General features: G+C 34.3%; 1 protein-coding gene across 1 annotated transcript in view; it reads right to left on the bottom strand.

The window, feature by feature from the left end:
* The window catches only part of DENND1B (DENN domain containing 1B), a 154,421-nt gene that overhangs the window by 36,766 nt on the left and 97,852 nt on the right, over window positions 1-19,803 (bottom strand). The window contains exons 10-13 of the mRNA XM_031054765.2: window positions 17,273-17,373; window positions 11,618-11,663; window positions 10,024-10,125; window positions 1,977-2,102 (exon numbers count right to left, since the gene is read on the bottom strand). Of these exons, the coding sequence (XP_030910625.1) occupies window positions 1,977-2,102; window positions 10,024-10,125; window positions 11,618-11,663; window positions 17,273-17,373 (375 nt within the window). The remainder of the gene's footprint in view (window positions 1-1,976; window positions 2,103-10,023; window positions 10,126-11,617; window positions 11,664-17,272; window positions 17,374-19,803) is intronic.

The raw sequence follows: 19,803 nt of genomic DNA, 5'->3' as shown, positions 1-19,803 counted from the left end.
CTTTTCTTGGAAAACTTTACCAAGATAATTTTTTTATTATCATTTATTACACAAACATATATGATCACCTTTATCAATTATATGTCAAATTTCCTGTCTGTATTAAAGTAGTCAAATTTTCCATATGGTCTTTTGGAGTCCCATGAATTCCTCTCAAGACCCCTGAAGCTTCCCATTTTCCCTTTCACCAATCACTGTTTCAATAATTGCTAGACGTTTGTTCAAGACATATTGCTATACCAAGGAGAATCTGTCCTCTGCTGAAAACAAACAGTTGCACAGAATGGGTTTTCAGTGTGATGAACAGTGCTTGGAGTGAAGTGCTGGATGAGTACAGACACTATTAAAGCTGTTCTTTGCTCGAAGTGAATATTAATGACAGTTATTTCATGTTTCAAGTTAAAATCATACAGATCACACTGTTGCAAGGAAAATAGTTCACGTAAACATATTTTTCAACTTCCAAGCAATCAATAACTATCCAAATATATTATTTTTCATCAGATGTTTCTGATCCTATAAATGGCACCCCGAAACCTCTTAGTGCTCGATTCTGAAAATCTGGCAAGCTTACTTATAGCAAAAGTATTCCAAATCTATACAGGAAAATATTCTCATTTAAGTATACCACCTACAAATGTCCTACATTAATTCTATTTGAGCTCCTGAAAGAATGTAAAAAAAGCCCATAGCTGTAGCTTAGATTTCCTTATTAGATCTAGCATCACAACCTCCAAAGCAAAGGTTAGCACTTTCTTTGCAATGAGTTCGCAAGTTTTGTGATTCCTCAGAAATACTGCTGATACAGTCAAATGCTACTTGTTTTTTTTAACTTCCCAATTCACAATGCATTAAACTGAGTTGAAAAGGCGCATGGAGAATGAGCTGAACAATCATGGGACAACTCCTCTTAGTTTCTACTAATCCAGAACAAAATCTCTGTAAAATACTAAATTAGTTAAAACCATGTGAACAGAGCTCAAAATAATAATTTATTCTTTTTTAAATATGCTTTGTCTTTGGACAAGTTGATGCCAATCCAAGACATGCCAGTATTCGCCAGCAGACTTCTGCTTGTTGAGATATTCTGAAATAACATACCTTAAGCCAAAACAAAACCTATCAGGCCAAAATGTTTTCATAAACATCTTTTCTATGCAAGCAGTGGAAGAAAAAAGAAACCAAACCAAAAGCCCAACTAAAAGCAATACACACACACAAAAAAACCCCACCCTAAATCAAACAAAACAAACAAACAAAACCAAAACACAAAAACCCACACCAACCCTCCCTCTGCCTCAAACGGAACTATATCAGTAGTTTACAAATACCATAAGAACCTGGACTGACTGATGAAATCAGTCTCTTGTTTCTCATAAACTGTTTTCTCTCTAATAGGCTCAATATGTGCCACTCTCATAAACCAGAAAGGATGAAAAGTGTATGGCACATTCATCTACTACTAGCAAAATGGCAGAAATACAAAACCCAAAGTTCTGATGGGATGCAATGGATTTTCATTTCTCCTAATTTTTCAGTGGAATCAAGATAAGCATAGGAGAGAAAAGATGCTTGTTTGACTCAATATGGCTTCTGCTAGGAAATAAAAAGCTTCTGGCCTAAACAGCAAAGTTTCTAGACCAATGAAGTGACAAACAATGGAGTCGAAGGTACAGTTCACCACATTAAACCAGGTGAACTGCATGTTAGTAGTTTCATTAATACAATCTGATTTTACATTAAATTATTTATACAAGTGATACAAATAAGAAAATAGCTAGCTGGACAAGTATTTATTTTTAGGTATAACTCATTGTCAGGAGGTGGTAGTGTCTTCTGAACTGCCAGTGTATCTTTAGCATAGAGTAAGATTTATAACTTTTTTTTTTGACTTGGCTAAAACATTTCGTATTTTTCTTGCAAAGAATTAGACCATGCTCTCATAAATCAGTAAAGAAGTAAAGAAGCAGCCTTACTGGTTTGTATCTTAGTGCATCTCTGTAGGATCCAAACAGTGCTGCCTGTGCCCGAAGAAAGGCCTTGGCTACTCCATGACCCGTAGCTGTAGACTGCTTTCTCAGTTTATTTTTCAAGGCCGAGACCTGCACGACAGAGTGGAACAGTTAAATTAACACCTCAGAAATTGGTACAGCGAGGTACGAAACCAATCAGCAGGCAAACCATGGTGTCTACAGGTCAGCCAAAAATTCATCCTCCTCCTTGATAGCTTATCTTTTTAACTGCAAAGAGCACCTGCTGGTCTGTTAATTGAAATGAAAGCAGGGGATGATGGTAGAGTGCTAATGCAAATTGGTTTATGCTCTTTTTCCCAAGGCCTCTTGACATAAATAAGCTTAATTATTTTACAGTAAAATACATGTGAGCCACTTTTCTGCAGAATTATTTTTCAATCATAACATGTACCTACTTGTTTTGAATGGAGACAGTTGGATATTTTTTATTTGTGCTACAAAGGCTTATTTTTAACAACTCTAAATGGCCACTTTCTATTCAGTTTTAGGTTGGTTTTTTTTAAAGTCAAATTACTGTCTTACATGATTTCCCATGCACCATGGGAGTACCTGCTACCACTGCTAAAGAGTTGAGAAGTTTGCGTAAATTCAGCGCTACACTGCCTTAAGAATTGTCCTCAAAGATAGGAACATTTGAAAGGAGGGCAAAAAAGTAACACCACCACTTAGGAGGCACCTGCAGTTCAAAAAACAAACAAACAAAAAAATAAATTAAAAAAAAAAATCTATTTTAGTGCTTGATTTTTTTTTATTTTTTTTAAGGAGGTCTGTCTTTTTTTACTTGCCAGATGGCAATTACTGATTATATAGAATGAGGGTTAAAAAAGAAAATTTAGATTTAGATAACTTACTCAGAGATACTTTGGAGAAAAATCAGGTTATTCTGAAGTTATTACAGTATTCTTTAAAGTTACACAGAATTACACCCAGTTATAGCCTATACTCTCCTAATTTTCATCATAAAAGACATCGGGAGAAGTAAGTCTACTCCAATTATATAGAATACATATTTCTACATCCTTTTGTATTGCAATATATCAAATAAAACAATATTTAAATCACTAAAAACTATACAAAGTGATAAAGTTATTATTTAAACAAAACATTAGAAACACAAGCTATCACCAAGAAAGCTTTCGTTCTTTCAGAAATACATGCAAGAATGAGTATCTTTTTGTTTCTTTATGCAAGCAGTCCTGACTGCTCTTGTAGATGATGATTGTAATTGAAGTGTCAACCTAATTAACAACTAAACTTTGAATAATGCTAATGAGAACTGAACATGGCATCAGAGAAAAGACCAGCTCTACAGGTGATAAACCTTCATAGTAGTGACATTTTCCAGTGTAAAGTCACAGTTACTGTGATCTGATCAAAGAGAGAGACCCCCATTGGGTCCAATTATAACTATAGTTTTGAAAAAAAAAATTATTGAGTTATGATGTTCATAATCTATGCAGAAAGGCCCTTACAGTACAGGTCTTTTCCCCATAGCTGTGATCTTTTCAATTTATATCCAAGCTCCATGGATCTAGATAAAAGTTTGGAGCCTGATCCGTTTAGCCCATGGAAAGCATACACCAATGCTCATTTATGTTTTTTCCTTACACCTCAAAAGAAAAGAAAAAAGTACAAGTCTGAGTACAAAAATCTGTTTCACAGTTAAAGGTTGAAAAAATAAATGCATGGTTTTGGTCTGGTTTTGTTGTTGTTGTTGTTTTGGGGATTTGTTTTGTTTGGGGGTTTTTTGTTGTTGTTGTTTTTTTCTGGATTGTATGATTATTTCAAAATTATTAAAAATTAGGTCAATTTAATCCCAGGAGAAATAAATGTATATATCCTTTGTAGAAGGCAAATCTACCCATCAGTGTCAGCTCAGTTTCACAAAAACATAAGCAGTAACATGAGATAAAAAATTGTCAAGCTTAAGATGTTGTCTCTGGCATGACAGACAAAGCCTAACTTTTCTAAAGGCAAGGGAGGGAAAAGGTAGAAAATTCTTTATATTCTTTTAAGTCTACACTCTTCTAAATTACACCTTGTGAGCTTGGGGGAAATTAAGGCAGATGGTAAGACAAAGTAAGAGAAGAAAGGAGGTAAAGGTGATGTAAGAGCGGAGGATTTACTGGATAATGTGAGAGAAGTGAAAGAAAATGGTATTTTCTGATTTTCTTAATTCTGGCAGGCCCTATGTACCCTAACATAAGTCGCTAAACAGGATGCTTTAAACAAAAAACTATTAAAGAGAACAATGGAAAGCAACAAATCTCCTGCTTCACTGCAGTATTCATAAGTTATTAGTTCAACAATATTAAGAACATCACAATGGGCTGGCAATGTAGAGCCAGGTTCTCCAGCATGAAAACGTGTACATCAGATGCACATTTTTGTCCTGCCATTCTGGAGGGAGTTTGAGCCTCAGAAATCCTATGCTGGAATTCAAAGAAAATTTCTCCAACTTCTTTTCTCAGAAGGTAATGGCAAAAGGCAGGAAGAGCTCTATTTGACTATTGTGCATAAGTAATAGGAGCACAGTATTCTTTAAAAAAAGCCTGCAGAGAAATACGTGACCCACAACCCTGATTTCTCCATTGTCACAACTGGAGTCTGAAGCACCCTTGAGACCTGCCTAGGTTTGCTTGCTGAGGTAAGCAAACAGGCATGCAGAGGGACAGTGCTTACTCAGAGCTTAACCAAACACCAAGTGATGGCAAACTCAGCTGAACCTTTGGGTATGTTATCGGCAAGTTCTCCCAGCTCCACAATTTAATCAAAGACAGAATGATAGTTATTACAGTCAATACAGTAGGTATAGGTAAGAGACTGGGTGGTATGAACTACTTAGGAGGACTTGGTGCACAGGATTGTGATTGCTTAGATCCATGAACCTAAAAACAAGACATCCCTTTGGTGACATCATTAATAGCTCTTAAGGTTTCCAAGAAATTACATAATTCTTCCATCAAGCAAAAAAAAACAAAAACAAAACAAAACCAAGCACTATCTTTATCAAAATCTTTTCCTCATGTATGAGTTAATCCATCTACCTATGATTAAAATGCCAAGCTTCTTTGGTCCCATTCTTTGCATGTCTTAAGCAAAAATAGCCTTTTACGAAGTTAAAAAAGAAAAAAAAACTCAAAAAGCAAACCACAGGGGTTAGAATGCTGTTAAAATTTATTTATGGAAGACACTAGGAATCCATTTTAGAAATGGTATTATTAATTTACACTAGAAGCAAACAGTTTCTATCTTCTCCTAGCAACGGCTTCTCACAGAAAGGTTACTAAAGTGGATTGCTAAACACTACCAATGAAGACCAATCTGAGCTTCAAGGAAGGTTTAAATCAATAGAACAGTTTTTAGAGATTTATTAAGTCACGAGATTGATACGTGATTTAGCTTTCATATGGAATTAAGTATATCTAAACTGTAGAAACATATTGTGTTGGTCATCAAAACAAAAAGCATCATTTTTCAAAATAATCACCCTATGATCTTTCTAAGATTCCTAAAATATAACTATCTGATCAGAAAAAAAAAGCATGACTAATGTCTCTTCAATATCCATGTGAGTAGAAGAATAGAAGTGTGCATAAAGTTAAACGACACAATAATACCATATAATTATTATTCAAAGACTTTGCTCCTGCAAAAACTTAAGCACACATACAAATTTAAGCTCATACAGAAGTTTTCAAAACATCTGTTGCCCAATAAATGCAGAACTGTGCACTGGGGTTCCCAATGACTACCAGATCTCTGAAAACAAGATATCCTGGTATTTCACTCATATCAGTGACAGTTGTTATACTTTAAACTTTTTTTGGTGTTTCCCATCAGCTCATGTCACTATAAAGTTAAGCTCACTCTCCACAACGAGAGAGTGAGAGAAGATAGCAGAGAAGAGAAACAAAACAAAAACCTTACAACAAAATGGAATCTGATACTATATAAAATCAATAATGTTAATGAAAGGGCTTCTACATCTTTGATATTACCTACAAACACAGGATTTCAACATCTCAGAAAGCCCTGCAGCATTTAAACAGACACTTGTTTAGATGAAAACAACTAAATACAAATCTTTCAAAATTACTTGCACTTTTTAATCTCATATTCTACCTTTTAAAACCACATCAAGGCTCAACAGGATCTCAACTTAAAGAATTTATTCAAATTAACAGTTGACTCATAACACTGCAAACACGACAAACTGCTCCAAGTTTCTAAAATATGTTAGTAATAATTTTGGCTATTTTTGGATGGGGAAAACACTGTAAATTATAACATGCAAATTTCACAAAAAAAAAAAAAAACTATTCAGTTTCACTGCTACATGTTGACCATAACTTCTTTATTATACTACCAATCACTGTATTTTCAGAAATAATTTGCACTCCCAGTAATTATAGTAACTTTAATTTTCTATGTCAACTACAACCTACTTCTCAAATGCTACTTTTAGAACAGTAACATTCAAATGCCCAATTAAACAGTGTTAAAATCCTGTGACTTTAGGCATCTCAAAACTAAAACTCTAAAACCCTGTTTAGATTCTGTATTGCATCATAGTGTGTAAGCACCAAATGTCGCAAAAGCTATGCACATGCTTCAACATCTCTGTAGATTTTACTGTTAACAATATTTAATGACCAGAGAAGATCCTAAAAACCTGAAAATCATATTTATGAATTTCTGCTTTGCCTATGAAGAAATCAATTAAGACTTTGTTGCTAAAAGCAATGCCCTCAATTCTCTAAGCTTTTTTTGAAAGTGCTCAAATTTGAGTAAAGCAGTAGTCTTTTTGTCAGTTACCTGCAAGCAGGTATTGCAGGATCAGGCCCAAAGCTTATAAATTTTTGTCTATGGTCTACACTAATGCATATACACCACAAATATTCTTTTTTAATGTCTTAAAGTGGTGATCTATGTATTATTGCATTAGGAAATTTACTCCCATGAAGTAGCTACGTATTTGCTTTTCTTTTTTTTTTCTTTTTTAAATTATAAAATAATAGACAAATTCACAGTGAAATGATGAAATTTAAAAACAAGTGTTCTTGTCAGAAGAGTCGAAAAAGAGGGATTTTCCCCCCTCTAAGAAAACAAAGGATTCCTGAAAGTCTTGCGCTGATTTATTTTTCCAATTTTAAATACCTTAGGAGTAGCGGAACTGCTACTGGCATGGTAGTATTTCTAACACTCAATAAATCTAAAATATTATGTGTGAATATTGGAATGAAGCCATTAAGAAGATTACAGCATGCAACGCAGCAGAGGGTCCACATGAAAAAAGGACTGGTAATTCAGGACAACTGTGACCACTGACCTTTGCACAGTCAAGACCACTGGTCAGTCTGACAGAATAATAGAGTTCACATGCATAGAAAGTCATCTAGCCTGTAACTATAATTTAAATGCTTAAGTGAATGATTTAAAAATGCCTTTAAATCTCAGTTAATTTATTATACAGTTTATTAGATAATGCCATATAATAATGTTTTTTTCAATCTTAGATTTAGCATGAAAAACACATAATCTGAGCATTTTAATAGATAGATTACTTATACATGGGTAAGCTATTAAATACCTATGCTGTGAGGACATCATCAGGCTTACTGATCAAGAAAATAATTACTCAATTTCCTTCAGACACAAGAAACAGTTTTGGAAAACTCTTTGAAAATACAGCATTTCATTTGTTAGGCTGCAAATTAACCTGGAATCAATTTCGGAAGGGGACAGTAAGACTACAGCTTCTTTTATGCTTTCAGTTCTGCATTCTATTTTAACACTTTTCAGAGATACTCACCATATTTTTTCATCAGAAGTTTTACTGCCTCTGTATGTACACTTACAAAGTTTATTTATAAATGTTAAAGTGTTTCACATGCAAGTATCTTTGACATCTGTTTTAATGTTTTAAGTCTAACTTACCATTTTGACTCTACACTCCTACATCTTACACTTTTTAACTGAGATGTTAGCAGTTGCACTGGCCCTCATGAATGCAAAAGGAGGACAAACATGTTGTGATTTTATGAGCCAAACACAGATATGTTCAGTGCCTTTTGTTCCCAGGTCTTCCCACTAAAATCGTACATGTTTTCCAATAAGCTGTTTTAATTAAAGTGCTTTACAGATTGAAGTAGAGGAATCGATGGGAATATTCAAATTAAAAGCTTCATTATAACACCCTCAAATTCTGCAAACCTATTCATATTTATAATCATAGGTTGCTCTGTTTTGTTCTATATTAGATACAGAGTCAAATATTTTAATTCTACTGTATAGCCTGTACACATGGATAACCTTCATTAAAATTAATAATAGTAACATGCATATATCCTGGAGGAGAATATACATCTAAATGTACAAAGATCTGTATCCTTATTTTCTTCATGCTAGCCAACTCATTTAAGAGATCATTCCAATATGCATCTATGAAATACATGAGAAGTCCCTCTCATTGCACAAACATCCATTTTTCCTGTTTGAAGGATCTCCAGCTACACCTCCAGTATCTTATGGAAGATGATGCTTAATTCTCAATTCTGCATCCAGCTATTATTTGACAAGAGGTGCGTTCCTCCATGCCATTATAACCTCAACCTTAGTCATTGAATGCAAGGTCAGTTAAAATTACTGACACACCAGAAAAGATTCATTTTTTTACTTAACTGGTTATACTCCTGAACAATAGAGTACAGGCAAAATTACTGTACCTACATGTAAGTGTATACATTTGTATGTTTTTTCATACACTAACATACTGAATCAGAAGAAAGACTGAACAGATGACCTATTAAAAATCCAGATTTTAACATGATTAAAATGAAAAGGAAATTACATTAATATAATCCTCAAGAGTTTGATTTCTATTGTAATAAATATACACAAATCACCAACAAAACCAAAAGACATAGCACCTTAATTTGATTAAGAGTTAGATTTTATGATTTACAATTTCAGAAAATGTAACTCTTTGATTTCACATTTTCAGATAAAATTCTTTATCTCAACAACCATTTGTGATAGCTCCAGCATCAATAGCTAAATAATCAAAACAGTGGTTTCACAATGAAATTCTTGTAGAGCTCTATAGGGAAAAAGTGAATTCTGTGACTATTTAAAATGATATACAGAGTATGTTCTCCTATAGGCAATAAGGATTAAAAAAAAAGGGGGGGGAGGGGGAGGTTGGAAACACCCTCTGCAAGATCAAAGTCCAGAAGGAACTGGCACTTAATTTATCATCCTTTACAGACAAAAGACAGTTTTCGTCATTTCAAAAGGATCAGATGTCTTTTATGACAAACTGGGTTTGCAGTTTAATTTACAAATAGAATTCTAAGTAAGCAGTCTTTGCTCTGCCAAAGCAAATGACAAACAGTATAGGTTTTCATTCACGCAGCCCTCAGCAGGATAGAAGAGATTAAAATAAAACTGAAATAATTTAGAGAAAACAAATAAATGTTTCAGAAAGTTGAAGAAGATCAAAGCCTGAATTTTCTGACCCCAACTGTACAAGCATTTCTTATTATATTGACCAGTGCCATCAGATCATTAATTAAAAGGAAAGCGCTGGCAGGTGGCAGGGAAGCAGAAGCCGATAATTGGCCCCCTTCTTCTTTTTGCCTTCAAAAACTCTCGTTCTTTTGCAAGACATGCCACTAGGCAGACAGAAATGCCTACTTTGTAATATAATGATTAAGATGAGATGAAGAGACTCTTGCGTTTAAAGCAGCTATGCCTAATGAATGCAGCTAGCTTTATAATTATGATCCTACTTTTACAGTGAGAAATATGACGCTCCATTCAACATCTCCTCAACTGTCAAAAAGCTAAAAATCTCAAATGCAGGGGTCTACACTTGGTGCTTTTCACCCCCTTATTCCTTTTATACCAGCAAAACCAGGCAAAAATAACTACTAGTAATTCAAACATCTATATAAGAAAGAAAAAACTAAATACCCATATGACTCACCACTTCACCAGGTAGGTTGTTCAGGTCATTAAAAGGGGTTTCTAGAGTATTTGTGTCAACATTTAGCAAAACCACATCCTCCAGTGATCTGTTTTTCACTCTCTGTTAAGAGGAGAAGGGAAAAAAAGAAGTGGAAAAGCATTTTACTATGGCATCCTCAGGAACTGCATTTTTGTTATCATGGGCTACATTATAAATGATGATTCTACAAAGGACAAAAATGGCAAAGCCAATATTCTGAGCTTTACATGCAGGATTTGTGAACTAGATGCAGGATTCAGAGAAGCTTTTAAAAACCCTTCCTCTTCAAACAGTAAGGTTATACTAATAACCTCTGAAATATAAGCACATTCAATAAATGAATATTTTAAAACAATATTTACACATAATTAAATATATTGGAGCTATACATATCTTATAACAACATTTCATTCTCTCCTATTTGTGAAAATCAGATAGGATGTTAAGCATATAATCAGATGAAAAGCAGAGAAAACTAAGTAATTATTTGCAGATTTATGTAAGTCCCAGGCATGTGACATGTACTAGTATTACAGAAAAATGGATGAAACAATTTTCCACCAATGGACTTGACTAGCAGCTAAGAATTAAAAAATTTGCTCCTTTCAGGAAAAAAAAAATAAAATGATGGAACTTTTTCTATATGGTTCTACAATAACACAGAAAAGTGTGGTCAAGGAGGAACTGAGTAACTTTTTTTTCCAGAGCAAGGTTTTCTGTTCCATTATTTTCTGATGGAATAAGGAAAAAGATCCTTGTCAAGACACTATGTGTATGCAGGTCATAAGAACCTGATTTGAGAGAACCTAAGGCTATGCTTAGAGTTAAGAAGCATACATGACAGAAGGCTCTTTTCTGGAAACACAAAAGTGCTAGTGGCTCAGCCTGGAGGAGAACTCACCTCATCAGCTTAGGAAATGCGAGCTGCTCCTTAGAAACTGCTTTATCACAAATGTAAATCAAGTAAATTTCTCTAAGAAATTATCTACTCTGCATGATAAACAGACTTCATACACAGGCTTAATGGTGTCATCAAACGGTTATGGATCGAGGCAAACCTATATATGACCCAGCTATTCCTTACCTCTCAGGTGATTTCTATTGTTTCATTATATGTTTAAATCCAAAAAGGCTATCTCTTGGTTTTCTGGCAAAAAAATGCTCAGTTGTAAATTAATAGTTATGAATGTTATGGGCTAAATTTTAAGAGGGATGGAATATAAATTATCTTGGAAATCAGAATGATGCTGAATTCTGATAGATGGTGACTCTGCAATAAATTTTAACTTTTATCATTGGGAAAATCTGTTGCTGCACCACTAAAGAAGTCTGGAACAAACCCATGATTGAGCTATTAGATAGATACAGGAAGAAATCATGATGTAGAACTTACACGTGTCCATAAAACACTTCAAAAGTAAGATTTCAGAGAGACATTTTTTACTTTGCAAAGCACCTGAGACTTAAATTCTGTGTGTCTCTATGCAGAGATTTTTCCAGAAGCTTTTCCACTGTCTTTTATGGTACAGACAGCTCAAGCTTACCAGTATGCAGAAGTGAATAGCTAACTTACCTCTATTAAGCTTAAGTGGACGCCAATTAGATAAGGCATTGGTGCACTGAAGGAAAAAAGAGGAAAAGGTCAAGTTTTAAGCACCAACTAGTACAACACAGGTGGAGCAAAAAAGATTTAAAAGCTTGGAACATGGAGTCCTTATTTAACATTCACTGTTTAGTATTAAATTAAGACAATTGCTACCAAAATTTTTACTTAGAGGAGGGTATTTATTTATTTACTCTGCAGTAAGCATGACCACAAAATCAAAGGTAAAGTATGAGTGAGAAGATGTATAGAGCTAGTTAACCACTTTGCCATACCTGGCTTCAACAACCAGCCATGCTGTATGGCAGAGGTAGCCTGGTAGCTGTTCCAAAAGCGGTCTGTCTCTATAACTACACTGATTTTAAAACACTATTCTGAAGAATATTGTACAAGTTAACATCTCCACACTCCAACCCAAAATTAATGCCACTTTTGATTCTGTGTTTCTGAAACCCTTCCTTGGTGGGTGCTTGCAAACTGTATAGTATCCTGTTTAACTTCAGAGTAAATTTCTCATTTCCAATTTGAATAAGACAAGGAACTATAGTCCCAACATAAAACAAATACCAACACAAAGCCTCTGGAGTGAGACCTCCTGCAGTACACAAGTAAGAAACTGAATTAGTCAGGCTAATTCATATTGGTTTCCTGTATTCTTCTCTTTCTTTCTCTAGTGAGTGTGTTGTGACAACATCTGGTTGAGAATATATTCAGTATCTAGTGCTAAAGGGAAAAAAAACATTCAACAATCACCATTACACTTTTGAGTACTGCGAGATTACTAAATATGTTCATTCCAGAGAAGCAAGCAATACATAAGCTGGTTTAAGCAACAGAGTGGGAAATTAAATACTAAGGGACCAAAGAGAAAAATACTGAATGAAACCATTATCTGAAAAATAAATGGAAGATGATTTACACAAAGTTACACAGATAGTTGACATACAATAAAATTGTATTAATAATCTCCTGTTTTATTAATAATAATAATAAAACATAATAATAATAAAACAATAATCTCCCATTGTATTAATTTGATCAGGAATCTGAGCCACCATCTGGCACCAACTGACTGGTGATTGACTTCCTGAGGCCCAAAGAAAGGCTTCCCTGCATAAGTTCCCAGTGGCCTTAATTTGGTCCCACCTCTGGGCAGAAAAGTAGCAATTCTCACCTGCCTACCACTTCTGTCAGTTTCAGAAAAACCTGTATACCCTATGGGTTAGCCAATTGCTCCCATTAACAGGAGAGGATAGGTTAAAATAACCAACTAACAAAAAAAAAAAGAAGCAAAAAAACCAAACCGAACAAAAATAAAACCTCAAAAAAAAAAACCACACTAACAACCCCCTGAAAAACCCCAGACAAACAAAACAACTGACTGGGGCCAAAACAAGCTTTCATCATGTTTATACTATTGAAATACAGGTTTGCTGAGACTACAAACTGGTATGGCTTAAGGCTTCTAGACAATGGGAATGCCAGAAAAAGAAATGGAGAGACCTCTGTCCCCACATATATTTTTCTTAGGCCAACATTGAAAAATTTTAGTACTTCTGATTACTTCTTCCAGTCTAAGACCTTAAGCCTTTGTGGCTTAAACACAAATTACATGGAATCATACAGAGCAGACACACATTTATATTCAAAGAGGACTCAGCTTTAAACACTATAATTTTAAGAATGCTTTATACTATGTAACGTTCAACCAAGCTAATGGGTATGACTATGACTGACACGTAAGAGAGGATTCATATGATGAATATGAAGCAAAATACATTCTCAGATTCATCACATCAGAGTATCTTAGTGTTACAAATAAAATGAACTGGAGAAACTATGGTGAGAACAAGTGCTATATCATCTGTGCATTTTATGCACATTTGTTTTCTTGTACACCAAGACTGTTCTAGCAGCTTCACCAGGCCTGTGCTGACTTAAAATAGCTGACAATTTGCTCCACTAATAAATCTGTCATTTAAAAGGGTAGCGTATATCTCTTTTCTATAGAACAAAGCAACAACTACATCATTTCAATTTTGAGAAGTTAAAAGAATAAAGGTACAAAGCTAATTAGATAAACATCTTGAAAATACAGGAAATAAAAATTGCAGGGATGGAAAGTCTATTTGATCATTTTCAGCAAAGAATGGATTTTATTACTGCTGGATTCTGAAGCCTTAACAGCAGAGTTTTGTAATATGTACGTGAAATTGCTTACTATGACACTACCAGGAGCTGCTATATAGTTTTTCTCTTGCTTATGCATGTTACTACCAAAAATATTATTAATCTACAGCATCACTGGCTAAAATAATTACTATGTTATGATAAACAGGCAAATTAATTGGAAAATAATTGTCCCATTCTCATAAAAACAGGTGTGCATATAGCTCAATTCAGAAGAGACCAAATCTCATAAAAAGATATGTTGTAATTGCAACTTGAATTTTCTAATTGCATTATATTCTTACCACAGCATCAGCAGAACAGATGATTTATCATCCACAGACGAAGCTGTCATATATTCTTATATCAGTGTCTTAGCTTGCCAAGAAATTACATAGAAATTTGATGAAACTGGCTTTCTCCTTCACAGGAATTAATTTTATGTGAATAGAATTACTATATCAATGCTCAAACTCAGTTTTTGTAAAAGCTTTCCCCAAAGCCAACCATCTACTGGGCTGAGCACACCAGTATCTTTTTGCTTAATTGCAGAAGAAAAACCAATTCTTAAAACAATATTCAGAAAACTAGATTTTTTTTAGTTAACTACTTTCAGTTTTCTTCCTTTGAAAAGAGGAAAGAGCAAAAATGAGAATTACTTTCACTGACTTGCTATCGTTTAGAAAAAGAAATGTCTTATCTCCTTTTTCTTTTTTTTTAGATAGTTGTTCCAATTCTTGCATTGAAGCTCTCATAATGAAATTCAAGGCTGAGATAAGCTTCAGGGTGGTAGGGCTGGAGGGAACCATCCTGAAGCAAATAAATGCACAGTATGTTCACACGCCAGACCTTGAAAGTACTCATAACCTGGCCAATCCTGATGGTGTCACAGTCCACACCGATGCTCAGTTTTCATGGGCTTGGACTATTTTGAGAACATCTGTTACATCTAAAACCAGTCTGTATATCAGATTGCTTGACAGAACCTAAGACACTTTTTGATTAAAGGCAAATGGAAGAATTTAAACATTTTTTTATATCGATCAGCTTTACTGATCTGCAACAGATTTAAATGTATTTAAACTCTGTTTAGAAATAGGCTTCCTCACTTAGAACAAACAAAATTATCAAACTGATACTCATTTGAGCATCATCTCAGGACAAAACTAAGAAAATGAGAGTTACTGGGAGACATCCCAGCAAAGTTCAAAGTGAAGCAATGACAATGTAGTTTATAAGTATGAAAATGCACATTAAGCTAAAAGCAAAAAAGGCACTTTTATAAAAGAACTTTGCTCCACCAAAATTACATAAAAATAAAAATATAAAAATTATTTAGAAAATTATTTTATTAATTTTAGGTTGACACAATCCTCTTTGACTGCACACTAGGTCTCGCCTAAAGTAAATTTTGACCTTATGAATTCATTAAGGTTTCCTAACTTGATATATTACATACCTATGACGAAAACACTTACTTAAGGTTAATACGCTGTAATGTAAGGAAAGCTAAGTATTTCATGTGGTTTTACTACACTATTCCAACCTGCCTCACAAAAGAGCAATTCAAACCCAGACATGATCAGACAGAGAAATGTAAATGCACAAAAAAATCTGAGTTAAAAGGTCTGATTTCTTGTTACTGTGGTAAATTCATCAATTGTGCACTTCCTTTCATGAACTTTGTGTTTCCATTAGAACATCTCTAAAAATGGGAAACTTTTTTTCCTCACTCTATTGTGCTACTGTGAAAAAGAAAAAGAGATATAAATGAGTTTTACAAGTTTAAGAAACTCCACGCTTCTTTTTAATGAGTAAAAAAATTCTCAGGTCACGCCACAGTGACCTAGAATCTCAACTATTATCACAAGAAGCTGTGTACAGCATCTAACATCATTATTTCGGGAAACATTATCTGTGCTTAGGAGGGCAAATAAAAAAAACTTCCAGTATTCAGGATGCACTCTGCAGGGTACAGCTTGAATAGAGGTGTTGATCTACACAGCATTTATGGATGATACTGAAGAAATTACAAAGCTTCTGGTGGTAAGCTCAAGCAATACAAAACCTAAACAAATACATCCAAGCTATACTCCCATTTTGGTGCATTTTTATCAAAGCTAAGAGGAAAAACAATTATGACAGAGTTTCTTCAAAAGAAAACTATCATTAAAGATGAAAGGCTTAGCTATAGTTGAAAGTAGAGGGGAGAAGATGGAGAATATTTGATTTCTTTAAAAACAATAAATAATATACACACTAAGTATAGGAACTACCACAGAAAAAGATATACCATGGGCAAATATTGTAAACTTGAGGAAAAAGCAATCAAAGAGACGTAAGGAAACATAATGAGAATTCCTCTGAAAACAGTAAGTTCAATAGACTGGGTAGAGTTCAACAGCACATCAATATTTATAGGTTTCAGGAAAAAAACACCAATTAACCAAAAAAGAAAAATCCTACCGAACTACAACAAACATACAGCCCAGCAAATATACAAGCACAATCCATTTCTGTGAAGAAAAACATTAACAGAAATGCATACTTATGTTGGTAGGCATCGGATTTGGACTTGGGTTTTATATATAATAATAATTTCTGATCTCTAAAATTACTTTAAATGGATCATTTTTCCACCACAGATCCACAGGGTCTAGTTGAAATGAAAGTCTCCAGGGATGAATACTCCTGGTTTAAGTAGTTTAATGGAAACTTATTTGGTATCATTGGCACTACTACAAATAAAAGACAGTAGATATCTTTTTAGCCTGAAATCCTGAAATCACAGGCATGTGGAAACACTATCCCTTGAAGGACCAGAAGTGACTCAAAAGGTGATTTTTTTTTCTTGTTTAACTTTAAAATTTGCCAAAACCACAAAGTCTATAATGTAAATAGAAGTACATCAGGAGAAACAGAATTCCTATAATGAAAATTTCATAAGTAACAAAAGGAGACTTTAAGTTCATTTGGGAAGGTGTTAGATCTGATCCTGAACCTGGCTGAGTCTAAAATACAAATATTAAATCACCGTACACTCCTAATGGGAACAGTGATGCCTACTAACATTTGATTCTCAAATAATTGATAGGTTTTGTTTTCAATACTTCTATCAGTATAATTTATCTCAACTTAAAATAAATGCCAAATAAGAGAAAACTATAAAACAGTCACATTTAAATTACTGAATGCATTCTCTAGCAATAAAACAGGAACAGTTTTTATAGAGATGATTCTTGGCATTGATAGCAAACAGCACTGTAATTCAAGGTACCAACTCAAACACCACGTAAAAGCATGCTGATCTCTGATCTTTAAGCAATGGCTCAAACACTTTCATAAACTGGATCCTGTCTTTTCAGTCACATAAGTAGTTAAGTCTTTTTATCAGTAATTGAGAATTACAAAAAGGAAAGAATCTCAGAAATGAGGGTAACAGGTTAGCTGTCTTACCAGCAGTAGTCCAGAAGATGTGGAGGAAGCACTGGGATGTAAATGTGTTGCCAATACATTGGATACAACAATGCAGCTGATGCATGAACACAAGCAGTTAACTAAAAATAAAAACACACACACAGAATTTGCAACAAAAAATATAAATAAAAAGAAAATACAAAATCTTTAATTTTCAGACATGCAAGAACCTTAACCTCCGGCAACCACCTATTAGAGCACTCTTTAAATTACTTGTAACTGCTGAAATGCATCAATGAAGAACTCGGATACACACATACAACATTTGCAAGAAGTCAGGTTAACAAGTGAATTAAAAGGTAGACCTGCTCAGCTATTTTCTTAAATAAACCTGTTTATCATGGTCAGATGGAGGTAGTGCCATGAACACACAGAACCTGAGTGCATCCCAGCTGCACTCAGCTCATCTGAGTGGGAAAGGCTCAACAGAACTTTTTGGTTCACACTTCCACTATTTGGAATAACTGGAATTGATCTAAACCTGAATGAAGCTGCAGAAGAGCACTAAACCCAGGGACAGGATTAACTCCTGCTTTAAAAAAAATCTGACGTCAGTGTTCCCTGTGACAGCAAAGCAACACTTTATTTATTTTTATTTTTTTTACAACTTTCCAAAACTCCCCTCCCAAAGCAGAGACTGGCAAGTCTGGCGTTACCATCACCAGAAAATGAAGGACTCCTTAACCAAGAAAGGTGTTACAATCCGTTTTCCATACAAAACAGGCACCCCTGTTTTTCTAAAACAAAGCAGCAAACAAAAAAAACACCTACTACCCCCCCAGAAAAACCTAGGAACTGATTAGAAATGAGGTCAAGTTCAGTCCTCAAGTGACCAAAATAATCTGCAATACCTGACAAATTCACATTTGATCCATCAAATATCACTTTGCTATCAGGGAGTCATGCAGATTATTTTATTATGCAGCCACAGTTACAACATAATGAGGAAACATCAAGACTGTGTTCAAAAAAAAAGCAGCCTGCACCCAGCACATAAAACACTACAAACTTCATTTAAAAATAAAAATGATGAAAAATAAAAAACAATTTAAAAGGGAATGCCCCATGCAGAAGTCACCAAGCTTACGGAAAAAGACAATATTATCCTAATGGTTTATATTACAACAAAATTACTGTCTGAGGTTAAGTTGATAATAGCAATGTTTATTAGACTTGTACTTTCATAGTAACAAAATGAAGAGCTAAAAATGAATCGTAAATCGTGTCCACACAGCAAATGCTAAAACACGATGGATTCTATGGGGGAAAAAAAAGAAAACCTCTTTGTGGAATAGAGCAGCAGTTACAGCTTTCATTCCCTGGCTGTCTTGGACATTTAGACTTATAAATAAAATTTATACTGCCATTTTGTGCACGTATTTTTACACTAAAAATGAAGAAAAGTAATTGTGAGACCGTTGCAGCAGGAATCTCAGACAATTACAATTTGTGCAGCATAGTTTGCTCAGCACTCAGATTAATATAACGCGATTAATTATGGAAAAGAAGAGGGTCTGAAAGCTCCTGAGGGATATAATTAGGGCAAATTGCCAAAGAATGAAACATGAGCCAGGCAGGAGAGCCTGGAAGCTGCAGTAGTACCAAGGGACTTGAATGTTCGACAGTTGGAGCTCCAGTAATGTGTGAACTGCAGGTTAAGGTATCAGGAGACTCTGTTCACTGACACACAGAATGTCACTATTGACCAGTGAACTGCCCAAGCCTGACAGCTACACTAAGCCAAGTATATCATAATTCTGTATTTAAACTTTGTTTCAAATTAATACCTCATTTCTTACTTTTACATTAAACCTCCACAATTACTCTCATTTTAGATTTATAATAATGGTTGTTTTGTTACTAAGAATTAATTGGTTGGGAGGAAGAAATAAATGAGTATCTTATCCGCCTTCTACACAGTGAAATTTATGAGTTTTATTTCCATATTATCTATCTCTGTAGTTTAACTAACACTATTGTGGCACAGTCAATCTCAGCACCATCTTTTTTTCTCTTTTACTCAAAATGGATATGGAATTACTGATTAGTATCTTCACATACCATTGTGAATTGTATATACATTTCAAGCTGCATGTATCTATATAGAAATTAGCATTTCCTGTATTTCAGTCACAGACCGAAATAAAGCTGACCATATATTATCACAGATATCCCCCAATGTATACAGTTGCCTCCTCCTCCCTCTTCCTCTTAATCGGCATTCTTAAATTATGAATCAAGATGATGATACTATTTGCATGAAGAAATATTTCCTATCTTATGCATATGTCTATATTTTAGTTATCACTTTAACAGGGGAAGGGCGTAATTTCTTAAAAAACACTTGAAGTTTTATTAACTCTCCTGTTTTACAATCTGGATTTTAATGTGGCATCCAGACTAGCATCTATTTAACATTTATAATTTAAAAACATCTACTAAATTTTTGTATTTCTAGCAAGAGAGGTAAAGATTTGATTACATACACACTACGATTTTGTTGTACTGTT

This window comes from Melopsittacus undulatus, chromosome 6 (assembly GCF_012275295.1).
Source record: "Melopsittacus undulatus isolate bMelUnd1 chromosome 6, bMelUnd1.mat.Z, whole genome shotgun sequence".
NCBI classification, from domain to species: domain Eukaryota; kingdom Metazoa; phylum Chordata; class Aves; order Psittaciformes; family Psittaculidae; genus Melopsittacus; species Melopsittacus undulatus.
Note: the sequence above shows the minus strand (reverse complement) of the source record. Positions and strands in the feature narration are given on the sequence as shown.